Source organism: Sminthopsis crassicaudata, chromosome 2, assembly GCF_048593235.1.
Source record: "Sminthopsis crassicaudata isolate SCR6 chromosome 2, ASM4859323v1, whole genome shotgun sequence".
Lineage (NCBI taxonomy): Eukaryota > Metazoa > Chordata > Mammalia > Dasyuromorphia > Dasyuridae > Sminthopsis > Sminthopsis crassicaudata.
Window position 1 is genome coordinate 391,414,177 of NC_133618.1, and position 23,095 is coordinate 391,437,271.

At 36.0% G+C, this 23,095-nt stretch overlaps 1 protein-coding gene across 2 annotated transcripts in view; it reads left to right on the forward strand.

The window, feature by feature from the left end:
- ARHGAP26 (Rho GTPase activating protein 26) overlaps nt 1-23,095 on the forward strand; it is a 542,258-nt gene that overhangs the window by 261,356 nt on the left and 257,807 nt on the right. For both annotated transcript variants that reach the window (XM_074291699.1, XM_074291700.1), the window contains exon 12: nt 20,129-20,165. In XM_074291699.1, coding sequence (XP_074147800.1) covers nt 20,129-20,165 — 37 coding nt within the window. The remainder of the gene's footprint in view (nt 1-20,128; nt 20,166-23,095) is intronic.

Consider the following 23,095-nt stretch of genomic DNA (forward strand, 5'->3'; position numbering starts at 1 on the left):
TGATGAACATCCACTCACTTTCCAGTTTCTTGCCACTACAAAGAGGGCTGCCACAAACATTTTTGCACATACAGGTCCCTTTCCTTCCTTTAAGATCTCTTTGGGATATAATCAATGCCTTTTAAGCTCTGACAATGTCAATATGCTGAGCATCTCTAAAGAAAAATGCTTTAAAGCAGGGTGGGGAAAGGAAGGGGAAATGTAACTAGTTCAAAAAGTCCCCTCATTTTACAGCAGAAGCATCTTAGAGGGGTGGTAAATGAGGAGCCTATTCAAAAGGTTCATTTCTTTCAGAAGCCTTTGTACACACACACACAAAAATAATCACAAGCCCCAGGGGGTATAGGTAAACTTGAAGAGTGTTGTGTATGAACAGCATAGTGTCTCCACCCTAAGATTAGTGTCCCTAAATCTGCAGATCCTGGTTTATTAAAGAATGAAGGATGAATTAATGTCTGAAAAATGCTTTGAAAGTGGGAGAGTACTGGTGATAGCAATTTCATTACCAGGAGATAGGCCTTCCCTGTTACTATAGGCCAGAATTCCCTTGGGCTAGCTAAGTGGTCTTTGGCTTCAGGCAGATGTGAGTGAAAGAAAAAGCTTGGATTAATATGGCTTCTTAATGAAAAATAATCCATTGCAATTTACCAAAATTAAGTTACATTTCAACTTGCTTTTATCTGTGTTTAGAATAGCAAGAAAGTCTGGAAAGAAAGAGGAGAGAAATAAGTATGCTTTCTTTTTCCAGGATGGCTATTTCAGCACCACTCATAAAACCTCAGGTCCTTCACTTCACTGATAAAGCTTTTCCTCTGTCCATATAATCTATTGGAAAGGTGATTCTTTGACACAAGTGCCTCATCTTCCTACCTTTCTACTTGTTGGTCCCCATTTCTAGAATGCTTCTTTCCCATTATTTTTGGCTTCCTTCAAGTCCTATTTTCTGCAAGAGGCTTTTTCTGGTCCTTCCCAACTGGTTGCTAGTGCCAGATGCCTTTCCCTTCCATCTACTGTGTCTGTTATCTTATATGTACCTTGTTATTTACTTGTTATCTCCCTCATTAGATTATAAACTCTTGGAGCTTATATTATATATTATAATATATATTATATTCTAATATAAAATAAATAATATATAAAATTTTATATGTATATATATAATAATATAAAATAGCATGGACTCTTTTGTTCTTTCTTACAAAACATTGTAAGTGCTTTATGAATGTTTATTGACTGATTCATATGCAAGAATTTCTAATTTGAGAAAAGTAAAGTTTTCCTTAATAACTGGAATTGAAAAGTGACTTTTAGAAGAATTAAATATCTTAGCTCCTCAGAAGATATAGTTCCAAATCATTTGACCTTTGGCTGAGTTGCTGAGACTGGGCATGTTTGTCAATATGAAGCCTGTAAAAGCCTGTTGCTAAATCATTCCCACGACATTCAGCCATGATAGGATTCTTGCCTTAAGTCAGCTTTCCACCATTTTTGTGCCTCCCCTTCCTCTAGCCCAAAGGTGGCAAGAAAACTCAATAGGTTACATAAGTGCGCTGAGCAGGCCCAGATGGCTGGCGGGTAGCCCAGCTGAATTCAGCTTTGGATGCTTTGGGGAATGCCTGCGCTTGTAATAAAATGTGGGCTCATTTTTAATGAGAATAGTCATTCAGTTTGGCTATTTGAATCAGTTGAGCAAGACTCAAATTGAGGCCTTTGAGCCTATTAGGAAGGCTGTTTGCTTTGCCCTTGGTGGAGGTCAGGGATTAGGAGGAGACTATGTCACTTCAGTTAAAAACGAACCAAACAAGAAAAAAAGGAATGGGAGACAGCCATGAGCAGGAGTTAAAGAGTGGTTTATGACCCAGCTTTCCTGTTGGAAGGAAGAAAATGCTAGCTATCAGTTAATTCCAGCTTGGTGCCTTTCCTTATGAATGAAGGTTACCAGCAGCTTAATTCTGGAAGAAAAGGCCACCTGTTAAGTCTAACTTACTTTTTTGCTGAGTTTTTTGAAGATTGTGGAATGGAGGGATGAGCCATTTTTTCTCTTCAGTCACCCAACTTTTTAAGTACTGAGAAGTTTACTTAGCTACACAGAATTTGGCTTGTCAGCCCTGCCTCTAAAAAATATTCTGGAAGAGAAGAACTCATAGAGATGGAAACATATTTTTTTTCACTTTTTTTTCTTGCAGTGTTTTATTTTATTTTTTTTTTTTGCAACATGGCTAATATGGAAATATGTTTAGCATGGCTTAACGTGTATAATGGCTATCATAACTGCATGCCTTCTCATTGGGTGGACTGGAGAGAGGAAAAGAATTTGGAACTGATAATAAAACTTAAAAAAAATACTTAGGAAGAAGAAGAAAACAAAAATGTGAAGTTAAGAGATAGAAGTAGAATACTACTTCTGATTCTTTTCTCCCATTTCATGTTTTTTTAGCATGCTTCTTTGAACTAATGGTTTATTTTGCCTGATTTGCCCCACCATGCATTTTTAAAGAATATTTTTTTTTTATTTTGTTAACTATTTTTTAATTACATGCAAAAATTTTTAGTGTTCATTTAAAAAATTTTTGAATTACAAATTCTTATTCCTCCCATTCTTGCCTTGAAAAGTCAAGAAATATGGATATATCATGTAAAACATATTTCAATATTAACCATATTGCAGAAGAAAACATACACACCAAGCCCCCCCAAAAAATAAAATTAAAAAAAATGCTTTAACCCAAGATCATCAGTTTTCTCTCTTTAGGTAGATAGCATTTTTCATCATGTTTTTCACTATGACATTTTGCTAAGTGGATAATATGTTGGTTCAAATCTTAGGGCAAGTCACTTAATCACTCCAAGTCTCATATTCCTCATTTATAGTATGAAGGGGATAGACCACATCAGGGGTATCAAAACAGAATAAAATGTAATTGGGACAAATTAGCAAAATTTAAAAAAAATGCAATAGAAAAGAACTTAAGTTAATATGCAGTCTACATGAATCCTTATGTATGGTTTTGTAATATATTTCCTCCTTTTAAGTTTGATACCACAGGACTATTTGACCTTTTCCAGATCTAAAATGTGATCTTTTGACTTTTCTAAACCCATAAGTTGTGTCTTTAAGAGAGAATGGTTGTGTGGTAGAAGAATCAGAAAACTTGAGTTTTGTGCATGGCCCCAGTGCTGATGGCCTACCTCTGTGAGTTGGAGCCTTGCTTTAAATGAAAATTTGATTACCACAGTAACTGTAGACAGATGGCAGTTTTCATTTCCTAGGTCTGAAGAGCTCTCTAAAACTTGGACCTAGTTTGCAATAACATAAGGTTGTTGGCAGATGGGGGCGGAGGGGGGTGTGTGTCGGTTCTTCAGTTCTTTTTTAGGTTAATGGAGACTGTATTTATAATATGCATGGTCAGCAGTTTGCATTGTACTCCTTTGTGCACTGTGCTCTCAACAAGAGACATTTAAAACAAATCTTAAAAATAGGAATGCTGCTACCCCTGGGAGTGAGGCCCCAACTGGGTTTTTTTCTGCTATGGCTCTGTTGACAGCTGACTGTCCCAAGAGCTGGAATTGGGTTGCCATGTGTATCAGACAGGGCACAGAACAGTTCTAGACAATCAACCTGAGAGGCTTAGTAAGGGTACTTATGCATATGTAGTTAGGGCCTGCCTGTGGCAGTATTGTAAAAGTAGACAAAGATCGCTAGTTTTCAGAAATATGACACTGATTTGTTCCAGTCACAGGTAATATTTAAAGGTCTTCCCTCAATGGTAGAATTTCTGGGGAAGGTAGGCCTTTAAATTTTGCTATGAGGCTCTACATCATGTTCTAAACCAATTGCCAACTAATCTCTGCTAAGCTGTTAATTTATAATGCAACCCCTCCCAAGTCTATTTATATCTTAATAGAAGGCTCCTGAGGAGCACAGAATCCTAGCCCAGAGCAGCTTTTTTAAGACTTAAAGCAGGGATTCTGAACAGCAGCTTATGTACTGATTTTTAAAATAAATATGTGTGTATATGTGTGTGTGTATTTTTTTTATTAGCTGTTGCTTTTGTAATTTATTTGTTTAAGAACCAAAGTTACTCTAAAAAAAGATTTGTAGGCATCAACAAATTCATATATACAAAATAGTTAACTTTTTAAAAGTCAAACCCTTTTTTAGGGTTAAATTTTTAATAATGGGATTTTAATAGTCATGATAGTTGGTTTCAAAATTAATCATGTAATTCATCCAGTACCCATTTGTTAGGTATATTCTGTACAGAATATTATACTGGGAAAATACAAAGTTTAGATAAGGTGATTCTTTTGCCTCATTTTGCCCAGAACTGGGTCCCAGATTTCTTGTCACTTCTTGGTCCCTTTCAGCACTTAACAAAGTGCCTGGCACATAGCTTTATCTCTTTCTCTATCTCATAAGGTTTATAATTGACCTTAGAATTTCAGAATTGGATTGGACTTGAATATTTATTGTTTTGAATTTGTATGATGGCAGTGTGACTTAGTAAGTTAGCATTGAAGCTGTGAGGAGCTGGGCTTAGGCTCTTTCTCCAACATAGTAGAACTTTGTGAACCTAGGCAGATCCTTTGACTTTTCAGTGTTCCACAAAGCTGGAGGAAGAGGAACTTGTTCACAGTTGCATGACTAATTACATTTTCATGGTAGGGAGCCCTGCCAGGCATTCCTTAGATCATGTCATGCAGGTGTCTAGCTTCTCTAAAGAGTGGCTCTACTTGTATTTATATTTAGCCAAGAAGCATAACTTTATAAATTGTTAAAAAGAAGGATGTGTGTGTGTGTATGTGTGTGTGTGTGTGTGTGTGTAAGCCCTGTGAGTAAGGTAGCCAAGAAATGGATTTAACTAACCTTTTCCCCAAGTGAATTGTTTATGATCTCATTGGGATCCCATATTGGAGCCCAGTAAGGTGCTGCTTATTTCTTATTCCATCTTATTCCATGCCAAAGACTAGAAGTTTCTGACCTTTTTGTCTCATGCTACCCTTTAATAGTCCCCTGCAGCCTTTGCTTTTTTTTTTTTTTTTTTTTTTTAATGTTTAATTTTTGTGGGAGGATAGTGTTTTGAACCATTTGTAGTTGCAAATTGAGACACTTTCTGTTTGGCCACTGGTTCTGTCCTTGCTGTGCAAATTGTCTGTGCCATAGAATATTCTCATTTAAAGACTAAACTAAGGCAGAAATGATAACAAGGGGACATGTTGAATTTTGCTTTTTTTTTTTTTTTTTTTTTTTTTTGTCTGTATCTACAAGTAGAATGAGTGCCATCCAGCATGTAGGGCAAGCTTCGACAAAACATCATAACCATGGACCAAACTTCACTTTCAACCCCAACCATTGTTAGAGCTGTAAGCTTAGGACTTTTTGCTTCTGGGACAAGTACTACAAACTGTATCTTCATTTGAACTGCAGAGAACAGGGCAGAATCAAGGAGGAACTCATCTCAGACTGCCATCTGGCAATTTCTTATTTTAACTAATTATTCTTTACTAACTAGATGCTAAGCATAGTTGTTTTTGTGCAGCTATGCTGCTAAGGGAGTGTGATTGCTGTCATCGCATTCTGAATTTAGCCTCCTCTATCTCTAGTTAACCCACCCCAGTTACGGTTTTGACCATTAATGTTAGGGATATTCTAATCAACTCTTTTAGGGTTGAGTGTTCCTTCTTCTATGAGGCCAATAAAAACTCTATTAAAACCTACTTCCCTTATTTTTGGTACTCCAGTTGGTTCATGATGGAATATGAGGCAGGACAGAGTATTTTTGTGTTTATACACACTAAAAAGCTTCTTCTTAAGTCTTACAGTGGTGGAAAACCTCAGGTATTTTTTTATATTTTCATTTCCCCTCACTCTGAGATTCCATATAACAGCTTAGAACAACATAATAGGAAAGCAAAGTTTGAGAATCTTTTGCATTGCAGATTTTGTTGGGGTGGGATTTAGATTCTTTATAGAATCCATATCCATGTAAGAGATTAAAACCCTAATTTTAGTCATAAATTCATGGAATCTCTTTGTTCTCCATCCACACTCTATCCCATCTCCAACCATGAAGATGCTCCATTATAGACTCACAGCCAAATGAAAATGGAATATTGGCTCTTTGAAAACAGAGGCTATTTCATTTTGTCTTTCTAATCCTAGCACTCGTGTGTGTGTGTGTGTGTGTGTGTGTGTGTGTGTGTGTGTGTGTGTGTGTGTATGGGTATACGTATACATGTGTGTGTTCACACACATAATATTTGACTCAGACCTATAATTTTATTAATTTATGGAACTCTTACCAGACATTCCATCTTTTGGCTCTGGGTATTTTCTGATTATTTCCCATGCCTGAAATGTTCTCCCTCCTCTGCTCAGACTTGATCTCCCTGGCTTTCTTCAAGTCTCAACTAAAATTCCACCTTTCACAAGAAACCTTCCCCTTTCACAAGAAATCTCCCTCCAATCCCTCTTAATTTCAGAACTTCTTTGAATTATCTTCTCTTTATTCTGTATAGGGTTTGGCTCTGTGTGTGTGTGTGTGTGTGTGTGTGTGTATGTATTCACATTAGCTTCCCCATTAGACAGTAATCTCCTTGAGAGCCTCTTTATGTATCTCTTTATCACAATATGAGCTTTTCATAGTGCCTGGCATCTAGTAGGTGCTTGTTGATTGGTTGATTAACCAATGTAAATCTATGTTTTCTGTGAAGTTTATAGTCTTAAGAGAGTTGACTAAGACACTGAAAGGTTAGTTTAGTTTATACAGCCAAAATACTAGGCTCTATCCTTTAGTCTTCTTGATTTTAAGGTAGCAATTATAAGACAAGTTGCTTGTCTGCTTATCACAGTTCCTGACACATAGTAGGTGATTTATAAATATTTTTTGCATTGAATTGGCAGTCAGACAAGAATCAAGTTTTCTTTTTGACCACCCTGGATATACTTGCCTCCTGAAAGGGGCATTATGAAGATTAATGAGGTAACAGTAGTGCTTTGAGTTTGACTTGTGGGTCAACCTCAAATTATAATAATAAAGACAATATAAATACAAGTTGCCTATAAATCTGTGGTAAGAAGGGGCGTGAAGGAAGAAGGAACTGTAAAGAATAGTAAGTACAGAGTGAGTGAGTCATTTTCTGGCTGCTTCTGGGCAGGGCCCCTCATTCAGGCCCACAATCTCACAGATTCTTCCTTTTGGAAACATGCATACTGTACCGAGGAATTTCTGACTTGCAGCTTTCCAGAGCATGCATGCAGCGCGTGCACATAGACACACACACACACACACACACACACACACACACACACACACATATAAAACAACACACCACCAAAAAAAAAAACCTTCCAAGGTTTTTCCTCCTGAACTGAAATGTGTAACAGTTTCCAAGGTAAAAAAGTGAGATGGATGAATAAAGACATCTTCTGTTTCAGATTCCTGGGGCTGGGAGGAGGGGCAACTTTCCCTTTTTTCCTTCTCCCTTTTAGAAATGAGATGCAAAGCAACTAAGTGAGTTTTAACCCATAGATCAATGTGACATCAGCATGGAGTCAGGAAATGCTCAAGCTATCTAGAAGACTCATAGCATTGTTAACTTACCACATCCTATATATAATTCTCTGTGAAGTCTTCTCAGCTCATATTTAATTTGGGTAGTGTGGATGAGAAAGTGTCTCTCCAAAGACTTATAAAATTTCTCTCTTGAAATTGGGGACCTAATTTTCAAAATTGTATAATACATGGAGTGTGTGTAGAGGAGTGGGGCTGAGGATGGGGGTGTGTATTCAGTTTCTATTTTTCTTGGCCACAAATCTAATCCTGAGTTAAAAGCTAGGGAAACTACTCAGGGGTTTTGAGGATTTCTGAATAAGAAATGCAAGGAAATTGCCTAATGTTGCACAGTTTCCTTTTCTTGTTGCTTGCTTGTTACCCAAAATATTCTGGTTCCTGCGAAAGCCTGAAAGAATTTGATAGGTCCTGCCCCCTTGACAATCAACTGTGGTCTATTTAGTCAGTTATCCTGACTTGAGTTTGAGTTTTTCTTAGGGTCAAACAACAAAGCTTCCTGTAATCATAACTATAGCAACAATGTTTTTACAGCCTACAAATCAAAAGGAATAAGGAGGAAAAATCCTCAACAGATCTGTATTTGTAAGCCAAATGGTATTGTGTTCATGTCTACTTCACCATGCTTAAAAAAGAAAAAAAATTTCCACGAAATCATCTATTTATGTTACCATTTAACTGCTTCCCCTTTCCCCTTTATGGATTCAAAATGCTCTTGTTTGAGATTTCTGAGAGCGAAGATGGATTGGAATGTTTGTTCATAGCCCTTGTTCTTAAGATCCTCACAGGATGGAGCTAGAGGGAAAACCTTAGAGAGATCACTGAGTTCAGCCCTTTTAGTTTGCATATGAGGAAATTACTGTAGGATTGTAAAGTGACAAAAACTTTCAAGTTTTGGATGTATTAATATAAGGACAACTTGTCCAATAAAGTCACTCATATCCATTCTTGTTGATAGGCAAAAGGTAGAAGCAATTCTGACTTCATCCCTTTGTCAATTTATATTAATTAAATTTAAAATATTTAAATAACAACAATAACTATTATTAGGTAGCACTTTAAGGTTTGCAAAATCCTTGTTAATACTTGTTAATATCCTTGTGAAGTAGGTACTCTTATCCTCATTTTACAGATGAGGAAACTAAAGCTGTGAGGGCCTAAGTGACTTGCTCATGTGTAACAAAACTTCTGAGACAAGATTCGGATTCAGGTCTACTTGACACTTGTGTCCCACTGTGTTCCTCAAATATCTGATTACCTATTGTATGTCTTACACACAGTGCTATATGATATCATGCATGCAAAAGAAATATAAGATTTCTGCCCTAATCGGACTTGAAGTCTTATTGGAGAAATGATATTGAACCATAGAGATGTAAAAACGAGAATAAATCAAAAACATTGCAGCTGACTTCTATATGATGAGTGATAAGAGTGAATTATAAGGTGTCAGAAAAGAGTGCTTTTAAGGGATCTTCACAATCTGTTTTCCTCCAAAACTTAGCTCAGGCCTTAACTCACCAACCTAATTGTTTTCTCTTCCTTTACAGATTTTTTTTGGCAGCATTTAATCTGCAGCCTAATCAGGTCTCTCTATTGCACGCCTCCCCATTAAACTCATTTGCTCTCTTAGTTTCTCTCCTCACAGATCTTCTCCAGTCAGTAAAAGGCAGGCAGCAACTGCTTGTTGATTCTTTAGGACCTAGTACAGTGACTGGCATGTGGTAGATGTCTAATAAATATTTAAATATTTGTTGAATTAGTTAAGAAGTATGATGAGATTCCACTTTTATAAGAGTTTTGTAGACTTCACTCTCCACTCTCCTTTTAAATCTAGACATTTCTATGCTCAATGAGTTCTAGTTACTAGGGACATGAGAGATGGTAATGGTATCAAAGATTCAGGTCTGGATGGGACCTCAGAGGCCATCTTGTCTGACCCTATCACTTTATAAGTGAGGAAATTAGGTCTCAAGAGGATTTAAAATTTTTTTTCACTCAGCAGTTACATTTTAGTTTTCTTAATATCTTTGCTTAACTACGCATCATCTCCCTGTGTGGGAACATGAGCTCCTTAGGAGCAGGGACTATCATCTGGTTTTCTCTTCATACTTAGAGATATGCCATAACAGCAAAAGTGAATCTGGCCATTAGGTAACTTTAGGTACTTTAACTGCTATAGTTCTGTTTTGTATACTATAAAAAAAGACCATTTTAAAATCTCTTAATTCTGTAAATGGTAAGAGAGTATTAATGCCTGGAGAGCAGAGACTGAAAAAAAGTTACTAATTTTTCATTAATTATTAAGAACTCCCTTATACAACTTTCCTTTTCTCTCCCCATATGTCTGTACAATGAGGAACTACTTACTGATCTCTGGCTGGCAACATACCACATCCTTCCCCTTCTTTAAATTTCATCTCAAGAGTTACTCCCTGCAGAAAGGATTCCCTGATTTTACCAGCCACTCCCTAATTAACTAAAACAATGTCAGCATAATAGAATGCATCTCAAAAGTCCATCTGGTCCATCTGTACTTGAGCAAAAATATTTAGGACTGTTCTCTATCTACTTCTTTTTCATGAAAGGGGAACCAAATGACACATAAACTACTTAAAAGCACATTATAAGTTCTAGAAAGATTGAAGAACTTGTTAATACCATTAATGATAGATAATTATTATTTGGTGAGTTGGCCAGCTTACTAGAAGAGCAGGGATTTTCAGTTGTTTCTGTCATGTCTAACTATTCATGACATTATTTGGTGTTTTCTTGGTTTTGCCAAGAATGCCAGTGGGTTTGCCATTTCCTTCTCCAGCTTTTTTTTTTTTTTTTTTTTTTTTTTTTTTTTTTAAATAAGGAAACTGAAGCAAACAGGGTTAGATGACTTGTTCAGGGTCAAGTGTTTGAGGCCAGATTTGAACTCAGAAAGAGGAGTCTTCCTGACTTTAGGTCCAGTTTTCCATTCTGTTGCCTTAGAATAGCAAGATACCTTGAGTGAAAATGGAGAAGTAGCTAGAATCACTATTAGGTAACCATTGCTAATTCCCTGAGGACCCAAAAGGAGATAGCTCAAGGACTCTTAACTGAAACCCCTAGGAATAACAGTCTCCTCCAGATTACCAGCCCAACTTCTTTAAGCATTTTTGAGGGAAACATAATCTAAGAAGAAGAGGTCTCTGACACTCTTGCTACCATCAACACCATCCATTGATCAATTGCCAGTGATGGGTAGGTAAGCTAAGAGGATCAACTCTCTGTTTTATTTTATTTGTTTAACTTTTTCCCCCAGTTACATTCAAACAAAAAAAAAATTTGCTTTTAAAATTTTTGAGTTCTAAATTCTCTCCCTTACCCCCATCTACAATTAAGAAACCATTTGAAGTTATATAAAACGAGGGTCAGTTCTCTTAGTGCTTTTGTCCCCAGCCTCCAGACCTTCAGTCTTACTCCTAGCAACCTCTGTGGAGTTGTGAATGTGGATGCTATTTTTCCTAATTCCCAAAACCATAGCTACTCTTGTAGAAATAAATCTTTTCAACCTTCAAGCCTGTGTGGTTGAAAAATCAACATATAGACATGTTAGGAGATCTAAATTTAGATCTTAGTCTTGCCATTTTTTTACTTCAATAAGATAAGCCCTCAGTTTCTTCATCTGTAAAATAATGGAGTAGGACTAGTCTTTAAGCTTCCTTTCCTCTCTCAAATTGCTTGAGATTCTGTGGCTTTTTGAACAAATTTGAAAGAGTTAAAATCTCTGACCAAATAGTAATCTACCACATTTCTAAAAGGTGAATGATGAAGATTGCCACCTACCTAATGATAAAGGATGAGACAGACATTGTAGAACAGGACTAACATGGAAATTTGTCTTGCTTTACTATGCTTATTTGATATAAAAGTTTTCTTTTCCTTCCTCCTTTCCCCGCCCCTCCACCCACAATGAAGAGGGAAAAAAATAAGTACTTAAAGATAAAAAAATAAAAAATGGAAGATTCTGTAATTATTTGTTACAAATGTAGATTTGCACATAGAGGTATTCTGTTCAGGCAAAGAGAAGTTAAAGCATATTTTTTATTGATACAGACTATTGTTGCCAAGGCGAGGTCTCACGCAAAGCAAGCTCTTGTAATTGCTGCATTTATACTTTCATATTTGTATTATATCTAATCTCTTATGTTATTTTGTAAAGTTTGGGGAGAGATATCATCTATTATCATTATTTTCTAATGTTTGCTATTGTATTGTGTTATATTCTCCAGTGCTTATTCAGTAAATATAATTGTTAATGAAAAGACTTGAACATTGTAGTGATGATGGAGAATAGAAGCCCATTCTCTACTCTTGATATGGAAGTATGACTCATTTTCTTTTTTGTTCTTCTGTAACTATTTACTTAATTCATAGTGCCTACTATTTATAAAAATTGTATTGGGGTGAAGGGACATGCAAAGTCTTTGTGGAATTTACTGTAATAGGTGTAGGCACATTGTACAGTACCATTTGCCCGAAGAAAACTGGGATTCTTTTTTTTTTTTTTTTTAAATAATAATAGTTTTTATTTACCAGATATTTGCATGGGTAATTTTACAACATTGACAATTGCCAAAACTTTTTTTTTTTTTTTTTCAATTTTTCCCCTCCTTCCCCCTTCCCCCCCCCCCCGCCCGATGGCAGATCGACCAATACATGTTAAATATGTTAGAGTATAAATTAAATACAATATATGTATACACGACCAAACAATTGTTTTGCTGAACAAAAAGAATCGGACTTTGAAATAGTGTACATTTAGCCTGTGAAGGAAATCCAAAATGCAGGCAGACAAAATTAGAGGGATTGGAAATTCCATGTAATGGTTCATAGTCACCTCCCAGAGTTCTTTCACTGGGTGTAGCTGGTTCATTTCATTATTGCTCTATTGGAACTGATTTAGTTTATCTCATTGTTGGAGAGGGCCATGTCCATCAGAATTGATCATCATATAGTATTGTTGCTGAAGTATATAATGATCTCCTGGTCCTACTCATTTCACTCAGCATCAGTTCATGTAAATCTCTCCAGGCCTTTCTGAAATCATTCCGTTGGTCATTTCTTACAGAACAGTATAATATTCCATACTATTCCTATTCCACAATTCAGCCAATCTCCAATTGATGGACATCCATGTAGTTTCCAGTTTCTGGCCACCACAAAGAGGGGTGCCACAAACATTCTTGCACATACAGGTCCTTTTCCCTTCTTTAAGATCTCTTTGGGATATAAGCCCAGTAAGCAACACTGCTGGGTCAAAGGATATGCACAGTTTGATAACTTTTTGAGCATAGTTCCAAATTGCTCTCCAGAATGGCTGGATGTATTCACAATTCCACCACCAATGTATCAGTGTCCCTGTTTTCCCACATCCCCTCCAACATTCTGCATTACCTTTCCCTGTCTTTCTAGCCAATCTGACAGGTGTGTAGTGGTATTTCAGAGTTGTCTTAATTTGCATTTCTCTGATTAATAATGATTTGGAGCATCTTTTCATAAGACTAGAAATAGTTTCAATTTCTTTCTTTCTTTCTTTCTTTCTTTTTTTTTTCCCTGAGGCTGGGGTTAAGTGACTTGCCCAGGGTCACACAGCTAGGAAGTATTAAGTGTCTGAGACCAGATTTGAACTCGGGTTCTCCTGAATTCAAGCCTGGTGCTCTATCCAGTGCACCACCTAGCTTCCCAGGAAAACTGGGATTCTTAAGGATATTTTTTGTAACCTAAAAAAATACTATTCATCACCACTAAGTCTGGGTACTCAATAAAAACTCCAGTGGTACTTTCCCTCTTTTGTTGAGCAAAGCCAATCTAGGGACAGGAAAAGGGAGTTCTGTTAACCATCTTAGGATTTCATTTTATGTTCACCTTAAGATCCATGGCAGTTCAATTATCTGTAGATTCCTCTATCCTATCATGGGTTCCCTCAAGATTTCTGTGGTTCAGTTTTAATATACTATGATTAGAACCTTCCATTGCAGTCTCAGAAACAGTTTTTTCTCCTCATCATCCATAAAAGGACCCTCATTATCTCTCCTGGATTGCTTTTGAAATTCTGATGTTACTCTTAAAATTTGACAGAACAGGGGCTAAGGACCTCCCATATCCAGCATGACCTACTAGGCAAGCAAACATTTATTAAATGATTGTTGTATGCCAGGTACCAGGAGAAGTTTAATGTTGTAGGATGCTACTGTACCCCACATATTCCCTAGCATGTTATTTGTGTGCCTAAAATATTTGGCACACAAATCTTTAAGAATCTTTGGTTCTTAACCCTTCTACACCTGCCCTCCTCTTCCTCCACCTCCCACCTTTTTTTCTCCTACCCCCATCTCTTAATCTGTACTTTTTCCCCTTCTTCTAGTTTTAGTCAAATGCCTCCTTCTCTAAGAAACCTCAGGATTCCTCTTAATCAACCTGTTTGAATATCTTGTGTTTATATGTCATCTTCCTTTCAAACTCCTTGAGAACAGGGGTGATGCTCCCTGAGCATTTAGCACTGAGCTTTCTTCATAGTGGAAATAAATTTAAAAAAATAAAATTTGTGTTAATATAACTTTTATCTTCTAGTTTCATATAATGTCTGGTTCTACTAACTTTTCACATAAAGACTGATAAAAATCTTTCTATTTTCCAGTAGCACTTTTGACATAGAACATCTTTACCAGTTCTTTTCTTAAGTGGCTCTTCTCTGTGGTTGACTACCTGTTAGTTACTCAAATAAGATCTATTGGTAAGCATATCATAAATAATCTGCTTTTTATACAGATGGCTGCGTTCTAACCAGACTTAGTCATTTTGCAGCACTTATCAACTCCCACTGTGTATAGAACAAAAATGCAGTGGAAAGAAAGACTAAAGCAAACAACTGACTTTGAGGATTCTGTAGCCATGAAATTAACAGAATAAGGTGGAATCAGCTTTAAAGTTTTACATCCTTTAGAGTTCTTTATATTCTGGACTCTGCTAATTTGTGCTCCAAACTCAAAATCTGTAGTTGTTCAGTCTAGATGCTTCACGACAGTGAAATGCAGTCAGTTGAAAATGAATGAATGATATATTTTTTTCTCCCCCATGTTTGACTTAAAGCCTTTAGAATCTTAAGGAATAGATTATTAGTTAGAACATGAAAAATATCTGTTTTAATTTTAATTACATTTCTCCTATGAAGTGGCTTCCTTTTCTCTTACAAGTGTATAATATTTTTATGTGCATCAAGATGTCCTCTGATTGAGAGTGTTTCAAAAGTTATTAAAAGGGAATAAACTACATAGGGCTTACTACATATCAGATATTGTACTCTAAGCTCTTTACAATTATTTTCTCATTTAATCCTCACAACAACACTGAGAGGTAGATGCTATTGTGATCCACATTTTACAGTGAGACAACCAGAGCTTGAGAGTTTTGTCCTGGTTACATAAATAGTGAGTTTCTGAAGTTGAATTTGTTTTTGTTTTAAATTGTTGATAGATCCCTCTACCAGTAGTTATTAATTCCTTCTCTGCTACTTTTAATGTTTTGAGAATTTCTTGGGACCCTGAGAGTTTAAGTGATTTATCCAGGATGACACAGCTGGTTTGTTTCTGAGAGGACCATTGTCTGCTTTTTTAATAGATAAAATCCTAGAGCCTTAAAGAGCCTTGCTTAAATTCAGCTCATTTGCAAGACATACTCCCTATATCATTGGTCCTTTTCCAGAAAGAAAGATGTGTACAACATGAGCAAGAAAAAGAGGAGCCATAGGAGAGGCAGGCCTTGCTAGTATTAGAACTTGAATCCAGATCATCCTGATTACAGGGGATGATGTCTATATACTACATCAGCCATTATGATAACAACAATAACAATAAAATTAAAGAGAAAATATTTTTTTAATTTTTTAAAAAATTGTTTTAAAATTACATTTTAAGACAGAATCTCAAAGATAATAAAAATAATAAAGGAGCTGGGATAGATGTTGAAAAGAGGCATCAGTCAGTGGTGGTAATTGACAAACAAGACTAATTGATTCACTTGTCCATTCATTGAACTACTATGTAATAAGTAACAACAGTTTGCTACTTATTAGTAGCAAACACTGTGTACTAACTGTCTTATTTCCTCTTTTGGGCCAGTTGCAAATACTACTCAATAGGAAGGCTCAATGACTCAAACCATTTGTGGTCAGAAATGTCTTTGTGATTAGAGGTCCAGGTACCCAGCTCCCAGACCCTGACATTCCACTTAAGTACAGGGTGTCTCTTGAATGGAGAATCATTATCCCTCCTCTTGAGACAGAAATTGGCATTTGGTCTGTTCTCCACTTCCTACGTGGTGAGGATTGGAAGAAACCATTTTATAAAGAGGAGCCCTTAGTTACTACCTATTTTCCTCTACCCTATGAATGAATAACTTTTCTAAGCAAAAAGTGGTCACAAATAGGGCCCAGATCTTCTCATCTACTACTGCCACTTAAGCCCAAGGTAACATCCCTGCCTTATTTTTGCCTTTAACTTACATGTTAAAAACTTGCTTTTCTGTGTGCTTTCTTGGTAAGTTCTTTGTAATGGTAATAAAGGTTCTTGGTTGAACTAAATTCAGGAACTAGAATATGTGGACTATCTTCTTCTTTGAGGGACATGTAAATTGGATTCGCTAAGCTATGAACAGAATTTATGGCAAAATCCAGAATTGATGCAGAGGAAGCCTATGAAAAGTCTCCACTCTCTTGTTAGATTTTTCCAATTATATTCCTTTTACAGATTGTGGGTGAAAGCTCAGAATATTGCGTTACACTATGATTTATATCAAAGAGAAAACCTTTCTACTCTTCTCTTTATCTTCAGCATGAGCTCTAGATTCTGATTGTTCCTGAGGAGGCATGATTTTCATTTGTTCAGTATTAGCTTGTATTGGTGTTTACAAGTCTCAGCTTGGAAATTGAGTCCTATTTGTTTACTATGATTTGGAGCAAATTGGTTTTGTTTAATGATTTATTTTCCTCCCCTACTATGTCTCATTGATATTTTCATCATCATCATCATCGTCATTGTCATCATCATTATCATCACCTCCACCACCATCATCAATCAATCAACAAATACTTATTGCGACATCGGCTATATGCCAGACACTGGTGATACAAAAACAAAGAACTCCCTGATCTGAAGAAACTTATCAAGGAGATATGTACACTTAGTATAAATCTGAGTATATACAGACTTATATAAAGTTACAGATGTTCCAGGTACTGAACTCCAAATAAGTAGGAGCTACCTTTTGGAAGCTTATACTCTGGAACAAACTATATTATAATGATATTAACATCTAATAGCTAAACATGTACCAAGTATGGTAAAAGTAAAATGATTCTGAAGAAAAGCAAGTAAAAATAAAGTATATTTAGTATAGATTCAATTCTAATGCATGTTTGCCAAGCATGTTAGCTAAATCTCTAGTCACACATTTGGGAGGATACTTCTTCAGGGCATCCTGAAAAGATTACCAAAGGGAATTTAAGCACTCACCCCTGAGTTAAAATATGGTGAATTGGGTGTTTATAGCAAGATAGAAACATGAAAGCTTCTCAGCCAAAGGCTTACAAATCTGCAGTGGAGTGCAATCCTTCTTCATGTCTATTCCTTAGAATTCTGTTTCTTTCGAGGACAGATTAGGTCATGCCTCCTTCATGAGACCTTTTCTGAATCCCCCACTCATTGTTAATTTTCCTTATTTTCATACAGTACTCTGTATTCATTTGTATGAACTTTAAAAAATCTGTTTATATTGTGAATCTCCCTAATAGGTCAGAAGCTTTTCATTTTTGTTTTTGTGTCTATATTCCTAGAATCTACTTAGCTCAGTGACTTGAACATAGTGAATTCTGAATAAGTGGCACTTTTATTGTTTTATTTAGTGTGAGATGTTTTTTATTGTTAATGACAAGAAAGTCGTCATCCCTTTTTCTTGTACAGCATGATAAATGTGGAAATATGTTTAGAACAATTGCACATGTTTAACTTATATTGGATTACTTGCAGTCTAGGGGAACGGAAAAGGGAAGGTAGGAGAGAGTGAGGAAAAATATGCAACCAAGGTTTTGCAAGGGTGAATGCTGAAAACCATCTTTGCATATATTTTGAAAAATTAAAAAAAAACTTACCATAAAAAAGAAAAACTATCACCTTTCTTCCTGAAACAGAAATTGTCATTTGTGCTCTTATTGAGGCAGCAAGGTGACACAATGGATAGAATGTTGGAACCTAAAAAGTCAGGATGACCTGAATTCAAATCTTTCCTCACATGAGTACCAGTTTTGTAACACTCTTCAAGTCATTTACTTTCTCTCAACTTTATTTTCCTCATCTCTAAAATGAAGACAATAATAGCAACTACTTACCAGGGCTACTGTTAATTCACAACTTCATTTAGCACATCATCTTGGCTCTCAGAGTCTCTATTTAATCTCATGGGAGACTTATTAGACTCTATTTTCCCAGAGCAAATTACTTATTTTCTTATCTTGTGAGAAAATGAACAGATCTTATTCTGATTAGTATAGAAAATGTTTTATAACTTGCCCAGCAATTTTCATTTGTTGAGTCATTGCATTTCTTACTGTTTGGAGAGGTAGCCACAAAGGGGAGAATGTCTAGAGCAGGGGTTCTCAAACTACGGCCCACGGGCTAGATATGGCCCGTTGAGGAAGTTTATATGGCCCGCCAGGTTATGGCAAATGGGTTGAGGGAGGAAACGGGGTGTGAGTTTTTGTTTTTAACTATAATCCAGCTCTCCAACAGTCTGAAGGACAGTGAACTGGCCTCCTATTTAAAAAGTTTGTAGACCACTGATTTAGAGGGAGAATATCACCTTTGGAACTCTTGGCATTCCTAGCACTTTTATTTCTCTGCTTCTCCATCATCTTAACCTTACCATTCAGTTCCCAATCTTGTCTTGCATGTTTTGTTAGCTCTATTACAAAACTAATTTTCTTTGGCTCATTTACCTAAACTGGACATAGATTAATGGCCTAACCATTGAAGACCCAAGCACATGTCTCTCCAGGCATTTTTGACTTACTGATCAAGCTTCTTTTGCATCTGGAATGCTGGTCTATTCCAAGAGAAGCTCTCTTCCTAATTAAATCATACTCTAAACCTTCCCCCCCCCCTTTTTTTTAAAGCCTTATACAGCTATATAGCAACAGCACTTAGGAGTTCAGGAATGAAGTCTTCTTACTGAGTACAAGAAACTCAGTCTAACAAATATATTGCCTGGAGATAGTAAAGGGAAAAAATCTAAGAACTATTATCTTCCCCAATAAATTTTTGAAGATTAGTGAGACTTGATAACCATGGTTTCCTTTCTCTTATTCCTTAGATGGGAAATAGGTCACCATCAATTTCATTCCCTTTATTACTGATGGAAATAAGCATTTCCTTTCCTGACTTAATAGGATGGCAATGGAAATTCCCAGAACTCTTAAGCAGTTGATTTTCCTGCAGTCTAGTTTTTCATCCAAGGATCCTGTGATAATAATTTAGGTATAGATATAGTTAAAGATATGAATATGTATTTAACTGTATAATTTCTATGCATATTATGCATATATTACATATAACATATACATGTGCACATATACTTATGGAACTTTTATAGTTTGGCAAGAACATTTACAGTATTTGTAAATTCTTTTTTCTCTCCTTCCCCTTCTCCATTACCTTATGAGTTTTGAGCAGTCTAGCTGTTGTTATCCGCAATTTTTTAAATGAGAAAATAAGCAGAAAATGACAAATTTGGTACCAGAACACAGTTCTCTGCTGATTTTTTTTCTTTCTTTACTATACCTTGCTCATAACCAATGTTCTTAGGTTCTTCAAGAAAATCATTCTTACTTGCAGAACCCAAAGGGATATGGGTAGCTTCATTCCCTTCTGCTTGTCTGAGAAATAATGGTTATTTCTGGTTACAGAGGTCTCTGAGCTACTAATAAAATACCCAGTACTTCCCAAACTGGCTTAAAATGTAATTGGGAAATGTTTAATAAAATAAATAAAAATACAATGTAGAAAGTGTTTATTTGTGGTTTTCTTTGGCTAGCCAGGGATCTATTCTGTTTGAGAGCCATTGTTCTGATGTCTATAATTGATTTTATTTATTTAGATGCTTAACTTGAAATCTGTCTTAGAGACCGTGTAAATAAGGCCATATAGGGAATTACTGGTAGAGTAAGGATCCAAAATCAGAGGCTTACTGGTTAGAGTACTTTTAATCTATAGGCTTTTCTCCTCCATTAGACAACCCTCTGTGTTTTGGACAAAATACTGCAAAATACTGCTTTTAAAAGTTCCCTATAATATTCTAGGGATGTATTTGTGAAAAATTGGCATGTGTATTATCTGTTGTAATTCATACTAAATATGGTAAAGAATTACCTCCGAAGTAAAAGGAGCTGAGGAATGGGGGGGAAGATGTTAAGGGGTTGATATTGTGTCTTTGCTCAGTGAATGCAAAATAATTAAACTTTCACTTCTCTTTTCTAGGTCTACAACTCAAACAAGGATATTCAGAGTGAAGGAAGTAAGTATGACATTTTTGTAAGTTTGTGGCTTGGGATTGGGGTGACTATTGATATAGTGGTTGCTACTCCTGATGTGGACACCAGGAGGGGCAGTAAGTATAGCAGATTTTGCTCTAATGCATTTTTAAGAGTCTTTGAATGCTTTTCTCTTTTCCTGTTAGCAATATCAGAGAAGCAGTAGGAAACACTGAAAGGCTGTACTCACTACTTAACATCTCTTAATCCATTAATACCTAGCTCCTAAGGAGACATAGCCTGTGTCTGAAGTCCAAACTCAGTGCATCTTCTGCATGGCCTTGTTCATAAGATACTAGTTGCATAATGATTCTTTCCCTCCCCCCCTTTTTTATTTTTTAATTTTTTTTATTTTAATGGGGAGAAGGAACTTTGGAGATAGAGAATTATACTATAATAGATAAGAATATTGAAAATTCCTTCAGACTAGTCCATAATTTCCTTCCACTTCTTCTAACCCCTAAGTAAATAAAATTTCAAAGGATATTGAAATATGTTTAAAGATAATGGGTTCATTATAAGTATACTCAACTGGTATGGGTCAGGTATCCCAGATTTTTGACTCTGAAGCAACTGTCCCAGATCTCAGAGAGATAGGACTTTAACATTTTGTTTTCATTCCCATATAAAATTCCTTTCAGGTAGCAAGACTTCAAAGAAACATCCTTCCTCTTTCCTTACAAAAAAACCCCAAAACAACAAAACAACAAAAAACAAAATCTATCTCCCCCCCCCAAAAAAAAACCCAAAACAAATAAAAAAAAAAAAAAAAAACAAGCAAACTGAAGTATATCCTCCTCACCAAAGAAATCATTTCCATGAATTCAGCCTCTGTCTGGAAACTAGCAGAATAGAGCTCTTTCCTATTGGTAATTAATGGAAAAGTATTAGCTATTCTTTTTGACAACTCCGTAAAGCAAAGAATTCCCTGCATTTTTACCTTTTTAGAATGTCAGGATGAGTAAATAACTGTGCAGATAATACTGATGAGTAAATATGCTTCCTCAAATCTTTTTAGGGTGCAGGTCAGGCTTATAAATTATAATCCTAAAAATTGGATAACCACCTCCAGATTTAATTACATAATCTATTCAAAATTTTTTTATATGTCTTTTCTTCCTCTCAGTGTTCCAGGACCATTGTTGCTAACTGTCAGTGACAACCTGTTGGGGGTGTGTTTTAAACTAGGAGGGGAGGTGTCCCTTATTTCCTACTCAGGGCTTGGGATGGAGATGGGATAGAAATATACAGGGAAAGTATGAAGATGGGGGAAGGAAAGTAAAATATTTTAGCAGAAAATTTAAATCATTCATAGAGCCGGAGATGCTTTGCTTCTGTAATAAGTAAGACATTGGAGGAAAAATAGGAGTAGCTATGAATAGATATCATTAGCCAAAAAATCTGTGCCTATGATCTTCTGCCACTACTCCTAAATCTGGAGAAAGTGCATTATAATAATAGTTACCAATCATATGGTGCTTTAAGATTTGCAAAACACTTTATATGTGTTATCTCATAAAAACCCTGTAATGGTAGAATCCTTTTCAGACCCATTCCCTCAGGCATTTCATTTTCTGATACTATGCGTACTTTCTTAAAGTATTTGAACCCTGCCACTGTCTAATTCTGGGAATATGAGTGAATCACTCTTTAAGTTTCAAATTTTTACTCTATAAAATGGGAATAGTAATCTGTTTCCTCCTTGGCACATAGGATTACTTTAGGGAAAGAAATATATATGTAAATGTGAATTACTATTATCATTACTATTTCTCATTTAGTCTGTTTGTCATTTCTTGTTTAGTTATAAATCCTTTGCTGGATCAAGGGATGGAAGGATTTGATAAAGGAGGAATTAAAAAAAAAAGTGTTCCACCTATTTCTAATAATCACATAAATGAACATTGTTTCTAGGAACTTAGACTTTTTAAACTATTAAAACAATTGCTTCTTAATCCTATTGCTTTAGGATGTGATCTATTTATATGCTGGCTAAGCCAAAGAATCTCTTATTTTGTTTCTCATGGGTAGTTTCTCTTCCATTTATACTCACTCCACCTACTATAATCAGAACTCTCAGAGTTAAGATGTCTGTGACATTTGCTGCCTCCTCTGAGATTCTTGTTTGCTTATTCCACTTCTGAAATTCCAAGAAAGGAAACAACACATGTTTTATTGCAGGATCTCTGTTGTTTTTGTTGATCTTCAGTAGTACGCTCATATCTTACTCTTCGTGGCCCTGTGGACCATACTGTCCATGGGTTTTCTTACCAAGGATACTGATGTGTGGTTTGCTATTTCCTATTCTGATGAAATAAGCACAGATTAAATAAGTGTTTGGGGCTAGATTAAAAGTCAGATCCTGACTTCAGGCCCAGTGTTATATCCACTGAGCCATCTAGTTGCCACTTTAATTCTTTGGGGGGGGGGGGATGCACCTAAATGTAGACCCCAAACTTTTAGCCTAAATTTGCCGCTCTTCAATGGGAATTATGTCACCAGGTATAAAGAATATTGTGGGAAGGAGTAGGGAGAAGCAGAGGAGAATTGAATGTGTGTATATAAAATGGTGCCATGAATAGAGTGTTTATGCCAACTTTTGGTAAGAGAATACCATCATAGGATTATATATCCACAATCTAAGGATAACATGTCCTTCTCTCCATCCCCAAATCTCAAAATAGTTTTCTATTGTACTTGCAATAGAGAGGAGGAAAGGTTTGATTTTTCTATTCCCTAAATCAGTATCCCAAAGGGGAACAAAAAGGACTTTTTGTCATCTAGAATGCTGGTACCTGCCTTGCTTTCAGTTTTTTTGCTTCTGGACTTGGGTTAAGAATTTACACTGCCATAAGATTGTTATGTTGTTGCTGTATACTTTTAAGCTTCCCTTTTGGTTTTCCCTGATAGAAAC